The sequence below is a fragment of the Trachypithecus francoisi genome, unplaced genomic scaffold (assembly GCF_009764315.1).
Source record: "Trachypithecus francoisi isolate TF-2019V2 unplaced genomic scaffold, Tfra_2.0 Lachesis_group17, whole genome shotgun sequence".
NCBI classification, from domain to species: domain Eukaryota; kingdom Metazoa; phylum Chordata; class Mammalia; order Primates; family Cercopithecidae; genus Trachypithecus; species Trachypithecus francoisi.
Genome location: NW_022681462.1, coordinates 81,697,134 through 81,712,874, shown reverse-complemented (window position 1 = coordinate 81,712,874; position 15,741 = coordinate 81,697,134). Strand labels below are relative to the sequence as shown.

The 15,741-nt window shown below is 51.0% G+C and overlaps 1 protein-coding gene across 1 annotated transcript in view; it reads right to left on the bottom strand.

Moving 5' to 3' along the window:
• The window catches only part of CIB4 (calcium and integrin binding family member 4), a 60,432-nt gene extending 45,198 nt beyond the window's left edge, over positions 1 to 15,234 (bottom strand). Inside the window, exons 1-3 of the mRNA XM_033176311.1 lie at positions 15,133 to 15,234; positions 14,406 to 14,440; positions 3,402 to 3,498 (exon numbers count right to left, since the gene is read on the bottom strand). Of these exons, the coding sequence (XP_033032202.1) occupies positions 3,402 to 3,498; positions 14,406 to 14,440; positions 15,133 to 15,186 (186 nt within the window). The 5' untranslated portion in view covers positions 15,187 to 15,234. The remainder of the gene's footprint in view (positions 1 to 3,401; positions 3,499 to 14,405; positions 14,441 to 15,132) is intronic.
• Between the last annotated feature and the right edge of the window lie 507 nt (positions 15,235 to 15,741).

The window sequence follows — 15,741 nt, the reverse complement described above, 5'->3', positions numbered from 1 at the left end:
GGGAAAGGGGAGTCTGAGAGTCTAGAAAAGGTGGAGCATCCCAGCCCCGGCCTGTGCACCTAGACTATCTGCTGGGAAGAGCAGGCCTTCCCCCTCCGCCCGCCCCACGCCAGGTCTTCTCAAGCCTTGCTGCACCCCACTCCTAACCCCAACAGGCTCCTCACCCATGACATGGAAGAGAGAAACAGGGGAAGCATAAAAGAGGGTGCAGAAGACAATGGCTCACCTCCACTGGATCCCTTACCCAGCACAAGGTATTCATACTGGTTTATAGATGGGGGGATGTAACATGCATGGAGTGTGATAGCGCCAGGCCCAGACTCAGTCCCCCTGATCTTAGTCCTTTGGGACTCCAAACAGAGACTCCAGACCCTGCTGAGACAAGGCTATTGCTGGAGAAGAATGTGTTGGGGCCATAGGTCACCAACACCCTCTATGCCACCCTTCCAGTTCGGCTGCCCTTGGGCCCTCTGTGGCACCTGGAAGACCCAGGCACATGGTCACTGCTCAGCCAAGCCCTGATTAGAATAGGGGGCCCTGCCTGGGTCAGAGTTCAGAATGACTCCCCTAAAGCAAGGACTAGTCCAGATTCTTCCATCATGTAGCCCCTGGGGAGTTGTTTCCCTCCTGGGAACTCAATTTCCTCACGAATAAAATCAGGGCGAGGAGCATTTGACAGCGAGTAAGGCCGGGCGCGGTGGCTCAAGCCTGTAATCCCAGCACTTTGGGAGGCCGAGACGGGCGGATCACGAGGTCAGAAGATCGAGACCATCCTGGCTAACACGGTGAAACCCCGTCTCTACTAAAAAATACAAAAAAAAAAAAAAAAAAACAAGCCGGGCGAGGTGGCGGGCGCCTGTAGTCCCAGCTACTCGGAAAGGCTGAGGCAGAAGAATGGCGTAAACCCGGGAGGCGGAGCTTGCAGTGAGCTGAGATCCAGCCACTGCACCCCAGCCTGGGAGACAGAGCAAGACTCCCTCTCAAAAAAAAAAAAAGAAAGAAAGAAACATACCCTACCTTCTAATGAAAAGGAATTACTAACTCCTTAGTAATATTAGACACTTTTGGCCAGGCGCGGTGGCTCAAGCCTGTAATCCCAGCACTTTGGGAGGCCGAGACAGGCGGATCACGAGGTCAGGAGATGGAGACCACCCTGGCTAACACGGTGAAACCCCGTTTCTACTAAAAAATACAAAAAACTAGCCTGGCGAGGTGGTGGACGCCTGTAGTCCCAGCTACTCGGGAGGCTGAGGCAGGAGAGTGGCGTAAACCCCGGAGGCGGAGCTTGCAGTGAGCTGAGATCCGGCCACTGCACTCCAGCCCGGGTGACAGCGAGACTCGGTCTCAAAAAAAAAAAAAAAAAAACAGACAGTGAGTAGACTGGGTGGTCTCTAAGTTTCTTTCCAGTCTTAACATTCAGAGAGTCTGGGACTGTCCGGTGACCCTGCTTCCACCCAGGGGAGGATAGAAGCTTCTCATCCACCCTGCCTCTCTGGCTGGCCGTGGCCCCAGGTCCCTCAGCGGATGGCCTGGGTTTGAGAGAAATCCCAGGCGCATGTTTAAGTGTAGTGGAGTCCATGCACTTGTACATGTGGGGTGTGACTGTGTGCAGGTGAGGCCAGGAAGTGGGGGGTGCCAGGAAGACAGCCTCCCCATTTTGTTTTTGTCACAGCCACAGTCTCCGATTTACTCACCTTTCTGAGGATTCTATGTCTTTCCCCCTCCAGAATCCCAGCTTCTCCCAGCTCTGCCTACCCACCTACCCACCCCTCACCTTTTCTCATTATTTTGTCTTCTCCACTCCTGCCTCTATTTCAAGACCCATCTTTGTGCATTTTCCTCTGTCTCTGTCTGCCCTACAGATAGACCTGTCACTTAGAGGGGCGGTGCAGCTGTGGCTTGAATGATATGTCTGTGCCCCCTCCATGTTCCTCCCTCAGGAGCCAGCCTCCTCCTCCCTGGTGTCCCCGGGCCTCTTCCAAGTGATGGCCACAGCTCTCAGAGCCCAGTTCGCTCCAGACAGAAACGAAGATGGGCTCTCATTGAACAATGACAAACTGAAATCATTATTCTGCCAAGAACTAAATGAAAAATAGGAAAGCCTGACGTAGCCATGATTTGTTAACATGACATTGCCTCTCAATGCGATGCACAAATTTTAATTAAAATCTCAGGAGTGATTTTGGAGTCCTTTATTGTGTGCCTCTGGGCTCTTCTAGGCTGCCCTGGGGGAAGGGCAGGGCCTCTTCATCACAGGGATAAAGGCTCAGATAATTGTCCCTAAAGGATTGGGAGGTTGGGGGAGCCGGGACAGCTCAGGCTAGCACTGCCTGTGAAGTCAGAGTCTTAGAGTGCACATGGTCATTCCCAGCTTCTCCCTACTGCTCTACCCATTTTACAGGTGAGGAAACCAAGACCAGGGAAGGTTTGCCAAGGACCCACCCATAGCAAGGGTGTGTGTTTGGGCGGGGTGGGAGTGTGTTCTGGGTACTTGGAAGGTGAGATTCAGCCCAGGAAAAGTTGTGGAAGCTGAGGGGAATGAGCATTCAACTAGCCCTCTGTGTAACAGGAACCTCCAGTCCGGGAGCATTGGCTAAATTGAGGGTGAGATGAGGAGAGAGAGGATTGCAAGAGCAGAAATGCAAACACCCTTCTTTCCTGCAGCCACTCCTGGAGCTGGAAGAAGGCAGTTTGGGAGGACAGTCTCTGGGCCCCAAGTCCTGCTCCTCCTGGTTTCTCAGAGAAGAACCTGAGAAAATTCTCAGTTCCTCCAGAAAAGCCCAAGTCCACTGAGGCAGCCTGAGGAGAAGAGAAGGGCTGAGGGACTGGGCCGATGGCTGGGGTTGCACCCTGGCTTCCTCAAGGACTGACGGTCCTGCAGGGGATCCTGGCCTAGGACCACTTGCCCTTGTTTGGGGCACAACAGACAGCAGAGGAAACTGGCTGGTGTAGGGTCGCTGGGGTGAGGATTAAGTAAGGAATGAGCAGACAGCGTGGGGTGGACTGCAAGCTGGAGCCCACCCAAAGACCCACAGGCTGGCCTCGGAGGCTCATCAGCAGGGTCAGTGAGCACCTCCAGCTGGGGCCGCCACCTCCCACGGTGAGGCCTGGAGCAGATCTCATGCTCCCTCTGCCCCGGCCCCACCTGAGAAGTAGTGACAGTTATCATATGGTCCTGCTCTAGGACCGAGGCGAGGATGGAGGGAGGCCAGATGCATGCAGGAAGTGTCTGGGAGCCATGTCATTGTGCTCCTCTGCCTGGAGGATCAGGAGTCCCTTGGAGTGAGATGACCATCCCACAGCATGGAGTGCCCACCCCACCCCACCCATTCCAGCACCCATGAGCCCATCAGCCAGTCCCACTGATGCTGCCCTCGCCCCACCCACCATCCTGGACTCACCCGCAGAGCCGGCAGGGAGCTGACCTGGTCCATGGTGAGCGTCGCCTCCTTGTAGTACTTCCCAGGAGGGCAGAGCTTCAGGAAGGTGTCATGGATGCTGAGAAGAGACGCATGAGGGCCATGTGACCGGCAGAAGGAGACCAGCAAGACTGTCTTCTGCTGCAAGGGGTGGGGGTGTCTCTTTGAGGAAAGAGACTCGGGGTCGACTGCAGAAAAGGCAGTAATCAATAATAATAAAGTGCAGTAATAAATATGTCTTCTAGAAACATCCCTGGACCCTCCAGTGTGCCGGGCACACCATGCGGGATGCAAAGATGAACCAGGTGAGAGGAAAGTTAGGCGAATATGCCCTATAGCCAGCAGCACACTCTACGAGGGTTTGTCATAGGATGTCAGAACTGAAGGGGCTTATGTCCAGTCCCTCGGTTACAGATGGGGAAGCCAGCAGGACCTTGGGGAAGCCAGGGTCCACACCTCTGGCCATCTGCCAATTTCCATCCTCAACCCGAGAAAAGAGGTCACTTTGTGGGCCTGAGTGAGCCAGGATTAGAACCCAGCTGCCTGCAGTCAGCAAACCACCAGCCTTGCTAGGCCACTTGACAGCAAGGTTGGTCCTAGGACATCGTGGACTGAGTGGTCTTCCTAATCATCCCTGTCGGCAATGTCTCTGTCTATAGGATCCCATGCCAGTCAAGAGGATTTTGGTTATAAGATACAGGCAGAAGGTGAAATGGCCATGTGATCCCTGAGAGTAAGGGGGTGGGAGGGAGCTCTGCCTGAGGCTGAGAGAGGTTGAGCCCTGAACCTGGGTCCCTGTCCACCAGCAGGCTCTTAGGCCTACAGGTCCAGCAACCAAGGCAGCCTGTGGAGGTGAGACAGTGGTGCCCTGGGGCCCAAGAGGCCTGGATCCCAGAACCTGAACTACTGTGGCAGGGCTGTGTGACCTCGGGCAACTCACTTGACATTTCTGAACTTTAGTTTCATCATCTGGATAAGGGACGAGAATGATACCTCTCTTGGAGGTCTGTGGCGGTGGGGTGGGGATTCAGTATGAAGGAGGCTGAAGGGTTTATGTGTTTGTGTGTAAATGGTAGATGGTGGGTGGTGGGGTCACCACAGGCTGGTTAAAAACACTGTCTCTAGAGCCAGACAGATTTACGTTGAAATCCTGACTCTGCCACTTAATAGTTCTGAGGCGTCAAGCAAGGTTCTGAATCCACCTGAGCCTCAGTCTCCTCCTCTTTGCAGTGGGGGTAATAAATCTTCCCCCACACACTCCTGAGGATTAAATGAGGGGAGATGTATGAAACATCAGCGCAGTGTCTGGTAGGTGAGGGTATCTGTGTTACCCGGGGCCTCGGAGGGGATACCCAGCCTGCCCCCCTCTGTGTTTCTCTCCTATGCTCCAGGTGCCCCTGTGCCCGTGGGCTGTGAACAACCCACACCTAGACTGTTACAGTGGGAGCCCACCACCCTGACCCAGACCTGCTCTCCCCTTTCTTCATGGTTCCCTCCATGCTCCAAAATTACCCCTCCCTCGTTTAGTCCTTTCCTGTTCCTCTCCTGTCTGCCATCAAACCTCTACTCTCCTCGGAGTGCTAAGAGGCCAGCAATCCCATGAAAGGAGTCTGTACGCAGCAGGGCATGTGGTTTGTTGACTCAAATGAGGCTCTGATTGGTGGAATTTAGGGACATGTAACTAAGTGAAGACCGGGTGCAGTGGCTCACACCAGAAATCCCAGCCCTTCAGGAGACCGAGGTGGGAGAATCGCTTGAGCCCAAGAGTTTGAGACCACCCTGGGCAATATAGGGAGACCCCATCTATACAAAAAAAAAGTGAAAATTAGCCAGGCATACTGGTGCACACCTATGGTCTAGATATTCGGGAGGCTGAAGTGGGAGGATCACTGGATCCCAGGAGGTTTGAGGCTGCAGCCAGTTGTGATCCCACTACTGCACTCCAGCCTGGGGTACAGAGCGAGATTCTGTCTCAAAAAACAATCAAAGCTAGGTGAAGAATTTGGAGAGTGATTTTATGAGTGGAGACTCAGAGGTGGAGCAGGAGGCAGGAGGCTCTCCCAGGGCTCTGACGATGACTCAGAGGTAGAGCAGGAGGCAGGAGGCTCTCCCAGGGCTCTGACGATGATGGTAGGTGAGGCTTCCCACCCTGCCAGCCACATACTGTTTCTCATCTCACTGACTAGAAAAATATCCTTCAGATCCCAGCACCCGGAGAGTGGACAGAAACTATGCTGAGATTCTGTGTGCCCACTGCACTCTGTGCCCTGGGAGGCTGATCTCTACTGACAGCGTTCCTACCTCCCTTGCCCTTCGGCTTAAGGGAAGCTCCAGGAGGACTGGAGATATGAGGGAGGGGTGGGGAATTTACCCTCCTCTCCCCCCAGCCCCACACGACTCTGCAGTGTCTGTGTTCCCACTGTCTCGGGCTAGCAGCCAGCTTCCGCAGCTCTAGCTCTCAGCTGGCACCTCAGGCCTGAGGCGGTCAGGGCTGGTCCCTGGGTGGTTCCCTGGGCCTCCTTCTGAACAGTTCCTTCACTGCAAAGCACCTTCACAGACCCCGCTGAGTGTGCCACCTGTTTCCCGCTGGGATGCTCACAGATCTATCTGGATCCTATTTCTCTACCTCTAGCTATGAGACCCGAGGCAAACCGCCAGATCTCTCCGAGCACGCAGGCCCAGGTTCATATCTTGACTCTGTCCGATGGGGAGCCAAGCTCCTTCCAGTGGCATTGTGCAGACCTGGGCTAAGGTGTGACGGATGGGAGCTGAAGTGGCGTGTGGTGTTCATGGAGAGCACCATGACTGCTGCCTTGACCACGTAAGGGGCCTGAGCTGTCACTAGGGTCTAGGGACTGCCCATGTTTGGGAGGGAGCAGAAAGCAGGGTGTGGAATGGGTTGGGGGAGAGATTCTCCAGGAAGGTACTGAGGTGGGTGCTGGGCACCACAGGTCAACCAGGAGGAAGAAAAGCCATCACTGCTGAAGTGTCCAGTGGCCTACAAGGGGCGAGGGTCCAGCCAGGTGCAGTGGCTCACGCCTGTAATCCCAGCATTTTGGGAGGCTGAGGCAGGCGGATCACTTGAGGTCAGGAGTTCAAGAGCAGCCTGGCCAACATGGTGAAACTCCATCTACCAAAAATATAAAAAATTAGCCGGCCATGGTGGCATGCACCTGTAATCCTAGCTACTCCGGAGACTGAGGCAAGAGAATCACTTGAATTCGGGAGGTGGAGGTTCCAGTGAGCTGAGATTGTGCCTCTGCACTCCATCCTGGGCGACAATGTAAGACTCCATCTCAAAAAAAAAAAAAAAAAAGGGTCAAGGGCAGTGGGAGTGGCCGGCCCCAGTCAAAAGGAGCATTTTGTCACTGTCATTGTTAGAATTGCTGGCTTGAGGTGATAGAGAGCAGACCAACTTTCAATAAGACCAATTTTCAACAAAAAACAATGTTTTGTTATTTTTTTAAATCCCTAAGGCAATGCGCAAGTGTACTCGGGCTCCTGCCCCCACCATGAGCACCACTGGGAGTGCCCGCTCTGGGCAGCCAACTCTCACGGACATTCTTCATGTTTCATGCCAATCTTGCAAGGAAGGGCTCATTGTTTCTTTTACAGATGAGGAAGCTGAAAGTCAAGTAGGTAAAATAATCTGCCTAAGGTCACACAGTGGTAAATGTTAAAGCCAGAGATACAAACACCAAAGCTCTTTCCCCAGGAGGCACCAGGGGCTGCCGAGGGACAGAGAAGAAACTCCCCGGCCCTCGCCACCCTCCTGTCATGACAAAGCCTCTGTGCTGGGTGCACTCACACACATCATCTCACTGAATTTTCCCAACAACTCCCTGCGGGAGAAGTGGAGGGGACATCATTTCTGTAGATGGGTAAACTGAGGCTCAGAGAGTTGAAGGGTTGTACCTAAGGTTATACAGCTGGGAAGAGATAGAGTGGAGGACTGAACCCTAAACCAAGTTCTTCGGGCTGTGCTGCCCACCCTTCTTCCAGGTGAGAGACTCGAGTCGCCCCCCTGTAGAGTCCTCTGGGGGAGGGTGCTGGTGGGGTGCCTGCCTGGAGTTGGTGCCTTCCCAGGCTGCAGAGTGGGCGGGCTGCCCATAGATGAATTGTGGCTGCATCTCAGCTGCCACAAAATGTTCTCCTCCTCCAAATATGGATCAGCTGGCTCTAAATGGAACCCTGAATTAATCACTAATGGACTCAAAAGTCAAAGCCATTTGAAAAACTCACACGTTCAGCCTGCCAGCAATCCAGCAGCCTGGGCCATGGCTCCCTTCCACATAGCCCGGAGAGGCAGGAGGGGCTGTCTGCAGGCTCAGGGGCCGGCCCTAAGACGGGGTGGAGGTCACTCCGCCGCTGACTCTCAGTGGGCCCTTGGACTCGCCAAGTCCCCTCTCGGGCCTCTGTTTCCCTTCTGTGAAATGAGAGTCACAGCATCCCCCGGCTCCCTCCAGTTTAGGGACGCTATGACTGTAGGTTTTCATGCCTCTCTCTGGCATCCCATTTACCCCCTTGCCTCTGAGACCCTCTAGCTTAGTAGTTCTCAGCGGGGTCCCACGTAAGAATCAGGTAGGGAGTTTGTAAAAGGATCTGCCCTCCCCACTCCTTGAGGTTCTTATTCAAGGCCAGGATACAGCCCTAGGCACCTACAGGTTCTACAAGCTTCTCAGTATTTCTACTGTCCCAGCAAGATCAAGAACATTCCCACTCCTCAAGCCCCAGCCTGGACTCAGCTTTCTGGCTTCACCCCCACCCCATGGGGTCAATAATCCTTTGCTCTATGGTACTGCCTGCAGATAGTAGATATTTTACAAATGTTCCTTCTTTAGCCTGAAAATATGGCTTTTAGTTCCCTGATATACTACTTGCAATCTGTGTGGGCTTGAGGAAATTACTTCATTTCTTTGAGCTGATTTCCTCATTTGCAAAAAGTAGGGATAATAATACCATGATAATAACAGCAGCCACATAATCTGTGCTTACCCATGTGCCAGGTATTGCTCTCACAATGACAGATTTGATCTTCTAGTTGTCCTAATAACAACCTTGTGAGATTAGGTTCTGTTTCCCTCAACTATTTTATAAGGATGGAAACTGACGCTCAGTGAGGGTAAGAAACTCCCCCGTGTTTGCACAGCTACTAAGTGGAAGAGCTGAGCCTCGAACCCAGGTCTTTGGCTTCCAGGAAATAAACCTGTAACCACTCCACCTGCTGGCCTTGAGGTGCCTGTTAATGGCCAGGACAGGGCCATGGAGTCTACAAAGTGTTGGAGCCTCCAGAGGTGCTAGGAAGAAAGAGAGGCCCTGTGGCTGGGTCAGCCTGGGCAGAGGTTGGGAGCAAAGCTTCAGGCTCCTAAACCAGACCCCACCCCACCCAAGAGAGTGTCAGGAACCATCCCAGGCGACGCAGAGTAGTCCAAAGAGCTCAGGCTGGGCCAGGCTGACCTGCTCCTGAGACATAGAGGTCTGGGCTGGAGTCAGGCTGTGCCTTGCCCAGGAAGCCACATGGGCCCTCTTTGGGTCTGCAGGGTCTGCAGTCACTGCCAGAAGGGCCTGGGCCCAGAATAGGCATCTCAGGAAAAGGCTTCTTCTGGGACAACCAATTTAACCAGAATCAGAGAGTGCTGCCCCAATGCTAAGGTGGAAAGGGACCTTGCTTTTGCTGAGATCAAAAACATGTGAAAGGAAAGTCTCATAGGCTGGAAACTTAGGATGAACAGACCTCTTCTTGGAGGGCCAAACCAAAGCAGCCCTGGAACGGGAAGGGGCTGGCTCCAAGACAAGTCTAGCACATGAGGTCTCCCCCCACCAACCCCCAGGAGGTGCCATCTACAGATCTGGTGACTAGGCCTTTGTGTCCTTATGCAAGTCACAGATAAGAAGGTGGGAAAGTGTTGGACAAAGCCAGCCTCCCTGCAAAGGTTACTTCTACTCATTGGTCTCTTGAATACTTTTTTAACTGGCTAAGTCCATCCAACTGTACTGCCATGGACCACATTTCTCTATGATATTCATAGGAAAATCACAAGATACTGTCAGAGGCCACAGTGGAAAATCATTCAAAAGTGACCAGGGCTTCATCTGGCTCAACTTGGCCTTGGCAGCCCAGGATGGCCACTTTCTCCCTGAGTATCACTTGCCTCCTGCTCCCTGAGCCAGAGCAGCTGGGCATCCATATCACAGCTGTCCCCTCACTTTACAGACAGCACACCCACACCAACCCTAATGTATTCCACTCCCCAGGGCCCTCCAAGAAGATAAGCTATTATCAGTCTGTGTGTCTGCTTCCAGGGATATTCTCCTGTGTGTGTGCATGTATGAACAGCCCTTTATTTCACAAGAGCAGTAGCAGCCTGGATGTGCTGGTCTTGTTTGCCAAAGTAATACAGTTAAATAGATTAAAAATGCAAATAGTGCTGTGAGGCTTACAATCAAAGTTACTATTGCTCCGTATCCCACACCACCTCTCTAACCCTGCTCTCCAGAGGCAGCAGTTTCCAAGCATTTTGCTGTTTCACTTGGTTTTTGCTTAACATTTATATGGTACTTCTAAATGCTGTGCTAATACTGCCTTTTGCTGTTGTTTTCACTATAGATATTATCTTGTGACCTCTTACTAGAAAAAAAGAGGATTTCTCTATATATACTTCTTTTCCTTTCCCCAACCTCCCAATATAAAACAATTTTCCTGAATGAATATTCAGTGTTTATAATAATGTTATATATTATATAGGCATTATTCAAACATTGCTCAAGCTGAGTTCCCTAGTGCAACATGATTACATCTTCTTTCTTGAAAGGCTTTTTGTTTTTCCCAGAGTTAATAATCACTTTTGTTTTTTGCTTTGTTTTTTGCGTGACTATCTTTATTTCATCTCCAAACTTTCTGCAGAACTAAGTACCTCTCAATATGGTATCTAGATAGATTCATTTTATCTTCTTAGAGACACCACTCCTGGAACCCCTGACTCCTTAATTCTAATCTGAACTGATTGCCTTACAAGCCGACTGTCCTGCTGTCATCCTTCAGCTTCCCTTCACTATCTTCCTTGTAATTCGTTTTGCCTCTAGGTTGAAAGCCTTTGTTTCCCTGATCCTGGGTCTTCTTTTTTCTTGGTTTACTCACTAGTTTTAATGAAGTACATCTCCCAAAAGCTTCCTAAGAAAAGGTCCATAAGAAATGATTTTTTAAATTTGCATGTCAGAAAGTATTGTTATTCTGCCCTCACTCTTGATTAATGGCTTAGCTAGAACTTATCTCTAGATTGAAATTTTTTCGTTAGAATTTTGAATGTGTTTAGCCACTGTCTTCCAACGTAAGTCCAAAGCTACTCTGATTCCTGATTCTCTGTAGTCTGTTTTGCTCTCTATGGAAGCACTCAGGATCTTCTCATCATCTCAGGCAGTCTGAAATGTCATGATGACATGACTTAGTGTATGTAGGCTGTGTTTTATTTTTTCCTCAAATACCTGGTGTCCCTTAGCTTTCGATTTATACTTACAGGGAGGCTCTAAGATGCTGACCAGAAGCTCACCCTGCTCTTCATCATGCTGGTGGCCCTGAGTCAGGGGCCTGTCTGGCTCCAACTCTCCCCAGATTGTTAGCTCCTGTCTTCTGCTGGGGCAGGGCAGGGGTGCCAAGTGGATTGCAGAGAGAGAGAGAGAAGGAATCACATAAGACTTTCAGTCCGCCTTTCTGTTTTCACCTGATCCTGCATCCTGGCATTCGGAGGTTCCTGAGCCTTTCTGGGTTCTCGATTCCATCATCCAACCCCTGCAGGCAAATTCTTTCAGCTTTCTGTTCAGCTAAGTCTGTGTCATGGGTCTATCTGCTTTGCACTTTTAAAATTTTTGTTGACCTCTCTCGTTTGCTGTCATTGCTTGTGTTCTCTTTGTCCTTATGGGTTTCTTTCTTCTTCTTCTTTTTTTTTTAATTCCTTTACTCTCCTTTTAGTAGACGAAACAGAGGTCAAAGAAAATGCTCTATTCTCCATATAACTGGAAGCCCCCTGAACTTTGCTTTCTTAACTTAATAATATCCCTTGGAGATGGCTCTATATCAAATGGAAAGCTCTTCCCCTCCTCTCCAAGGGCAGTCTTCCCCGGATGGATGAATCAGCATTACTTCACCTGTGTCCTCTTCATGCAAGTGGAATGGCTGGGTCAAGGTGTACTTCTCATTTTTTAACTGGGACATTTCAGCATCTCCTGCCTTCACTGGTCTTCCATTCTTCAAAGCTCTTGACAGCTATTCCACGTTCTCAGCTGCTCCCCAGGTTGTGGTCTCCTGAGTATGGAGACTCCCCTTGGTTTAAAGCAGCAGAGAGCCCTCACTGGTATCACCTTCCCATTTGAGCATTTCTGCGCTGCTGCCCCTGGCCTCACCAGTGCTTCTCACTCTGTCTTACTTGAAGGTGTCCAAGTAACAGGAGTTGGACACTTTGCCGTCCACTCTGACTTCCTTATGCAGTGGTATCCCCAACCTTACCATCCCCAGCGCTGACCCACACTGGCCTTCAAGAGTGGGAGCCTCCTGAGCAGGAGCTACCCCGGGGGCAGGCACAGGCCCCTCATGCTCAGGAGTGGTGCTGTCAAGAGAAGGGGCAGGCCAGAAAGAGCTTTGAGAACTGCTTGTTGGAGAAGTTTGCACTGAACCATGAACCGTGAACTGTGAACTGGAGCCTTCCCTGGCAGCACTCACCGGGACCCCCTTCCCCAGCAAAACACAGAGCCAAACTGTGCTCTTCTCAGGGGAAATGTACCTTCCATGGGGATGGAAACAGACTGGAAACAGGATCTGGGAGGAGGTCATCTCAGGGCCTGGGTGAGAGTTTCAGAAGGGAGGCGTCCCTGAGCATGGCTCGCTTCCAAGGAAATCTTTCTCTGAAGGCCAATGCAGAACAAATGAAAATGGAGGATCGATGTTCAAGAAAGAGCCTGAACCCCTCCCATCCTCCTCTCACTCCTCTCATCTGCCACCCACATCCCTCCTGGCATATAGGAGGAGCCCCAGGGGTGGATCCATGAATGCCATTTGAAGCCCCTGGGGTGGAAAGAGGGACAGGTATGGCCATTGCTGAGAGTATAAACTGGTGCAACTCCTTTGAAGGACAACATTGTCATACCTATCGAAGTTCTAAAATGTAGGTGGGGTGCAGTTGTTCACCCCTGTAATCCCAGCACTTTGGGAGGCTGAGGTGGGAGGATCACTGGAGGTCAGGAGTTCGAGACCAGCCTGGCCAACAAGGAGAAACCTCATCTCTACAGAAATAACAAAAATTGGCCGAGCGTGATGGCAGACACCTGTAGTCTCAGCTACACAGGAAACTGAGGCAAGAAAATTACTTAAACCAGGGAGGTGCAGACAGAGCAAGACTCTGTCTCAAAAAAAAAAAAAAACCAGAAGCTTAAAAAAAAAAAAAGATACAGAACAGTATGAATGAAATAAATGCAACAGTGTGAATGGGGTAAAAGGAGGATAAATGTGTCGGCCTATGTATGGAAAATTCTTCCAGAAGGCTAGATAGTAAGAAAAGCCAACAGTGAGCAGAGGTGGCCTTGAGGGAAAAGGATAGGGAGGAGAGAATGTAGACGTTTATTTTTCTCTTAGAACTTTTACACTATCTGAATTTTCTTTTCTTTTTTTTTTAAAATTATACTTTAAGTTCTGGGATACATGTGCAGAACGTGCAGGTTTGTTACATAGGTATACACGTGCCATGGTGGTTTGCTGCACCCATCAACCTGTCACCTACATTAGGTATTTCTCCTTATGCTATCCCTCCCCGAGATCCCCACCCCCCGACATGCCCCAGTGCGTGATGTTCCCCTTCCTGTGTCCATGTATTCTCATTGTTCAACTCCCACTTATGAGTGAGAACCATTATTTGAATTTTCTAGCCGTGCTCGCAGATTTTTTTTTTTAGATTTCATTTTATTTTTATTCATGTGTTACTTTTCAGAAAATTTCAATAGAGGTTATATGGGTAGTAGGGTATGGGTCATTTGGAGTTATGTCATTTTTTTAATATTTAAAAAAGTGAGTGAATAATATTTTCAAAAGGGAAATAACGTCGCCGGGTGACAGCCCTTGGTTTCTGTAGCTCCCCGTGCCCTGGCCATCCCCCATCCTTGTTTGTGCCTGGAGAGTCTTGCGCTTGTGACAAAGTCGTTACCTGCCACCCCCAGACCCTGAGTGGGAAATGTGGCTTCCATGTGGTGACGGGGGAGGGTTAGTCCAAGCGGAGATGGTGAGAGGGAACCTTCCCCCACCTTCCCCTGAAAGTGTCTTGGTGAGCTCCTTTATTCATCTAACAGGTTTTGTTGGGCACCTGGCTTGGCCCAAACACACACACACACAGCCCTCTCACACTGTTCACTCTCCCTACAGCCCCACGGGAAGGGTATTTGGCCACCTCCACGTTGAATGAAGGTTCTTCCCCATTGGACAGGGGTCTGCATGATAACAGGGAGCAGGGCTGCTCACCATCCCACCTTCAGGGCCTCCAGGGGCAGGCACTGGAGAGAGGGCAGGGAGGGAGGGAGAGAGGGAGGGAGGGAAAGCAGGAAGGGGAGGGAAGGGAAGGAAGGCTGGGCTTCAGTCATGCATCCAAGTTTACCCAGCCAGTGAACAGCCAAAATGGACTTCAGACCTAACTGCCCCCAGTCATTTCCTTGTTTCCCTCCTTATTCCAAAGAGGTTCTGTCCAGCTCCATGATCCTCTGAAGAAAACTCACCTTGGATCCCAGTAAAGGGTTTAGCAGCCTAAAGCCTGATGTCTCATTCAGCTCCAGTGGGGCTCTGTGGATCATGGCCCTCCCATCCCTGCCGGCCCTGTCCCAGCCCCATCTCCAGGACTGTGTGGCTCTGAGCAGGGACCACACTCAGGGACCAGAGTGAGGCTGTATTAGGGCAAGAATCCAGTTCAGAGGGAGGAGCTGGGAGAAGGAAAGAGGGGAGGGGCCTCTACTCACCACAGAATTTCATTTCTGGTCAGGAAGGTCAGGGCCTGCAATAAATCACAAAGAAGTGATGTGTCCACTCCATTCATCCCTGCTGTGGCCCCTGGAGAGTGGCGCAATTCAGAGGCTGGGGAGGAAACGCCCATTCTTTTTCTGCACAGCTAGGGAACCCCAGGCTGAGGCGGATGCCTGAGGTGGCAGCTGGAGAGAAAATGGTGCTCTTTCTTACCCCCAAGTCTCTTACAGCCCTGGGAAGGAGGGCATTGGCACAGATGTGGAGAGGAGATCAGACACAAGAGTGAAACTCTGGGCTCTGGAGCAGGAGACAGATGGAGGAAGGCGACCTCAGAGAACTCATCTGGGCCACATGGGTGCAGATTTAGCAAAGACAGGGACCACCACTATCCCGCCTGGTAAAATCTAGAGCAAGCTTGTCCAATCCTCGGCCTGCAGGCCACATGCAGCCCAGGACAGCTTTGAATGGGGGCCCAACACATATTTGTAAACTTTCTTAAAACACTATCAGAATTTTTCGTGATTTTTTTTTAGCTTATCAGCAAGCATTAGTGTTAGTGTGTTTTATGTATGGCCCAAGACAATTCTTCTTCTTCCAATGTGGCCCGGGGAAACCAAAAGGTTGGACAACCCTGCTAGAGCTTCAGGAAGGAATTTCCCATTCATTCCACCTGCTTGAGAAAGCTCCCACCTCTGCCCAGAATCCCCAGCCCGATCTACACACCTGGTACTCTTCCAGGTCCTCCCAGTGCATCTGGTACCTTAAGCATTGCCCCATGCCAACCACACCTTTTTCTCTGCCAGCAGTAGAACCTCAGCCCCAAGGACTCACCAGCTGGGGCACCTCGTTGATCCAGTTGCCGTGGTGACCTACATTCCACCTTCTGCCCATTCCACCTGAGTCACTGAGTTGTCAAAGAAACACATTCTTTTCATTCCCATTCCACCTGAGTTGCTGAGTTAGCAAATAAGCAAATTATTTTCAATCCCAAAGCTAAGAGACATCAGTCCCCATACAACAAGCAGAAAGGCAGCCCAAAGACAGGGCTGAGAGTCACACTGTCAGCTCAGGAGTCACACTGCCGGGGCTCCAAACCCAGATCCGCCCCACTGTGACCTGGGACAAGCTCTTCAATATCTGTGTGTCTTCGTTTCCTCATCTGTGAGCTGGGATGATAGTCATGGGATTGTTGTGAGGATTGACTAATACAGGGCACAATGCCTGACACATAGTAAGTGCTCAATAAATGCTAGCTATTTGAACCACAACCTAACTGGGCATGGTGGCTCACGCCTCTAATCCCAACACGTTGGGAGGCCAAGGCTGGTGGAT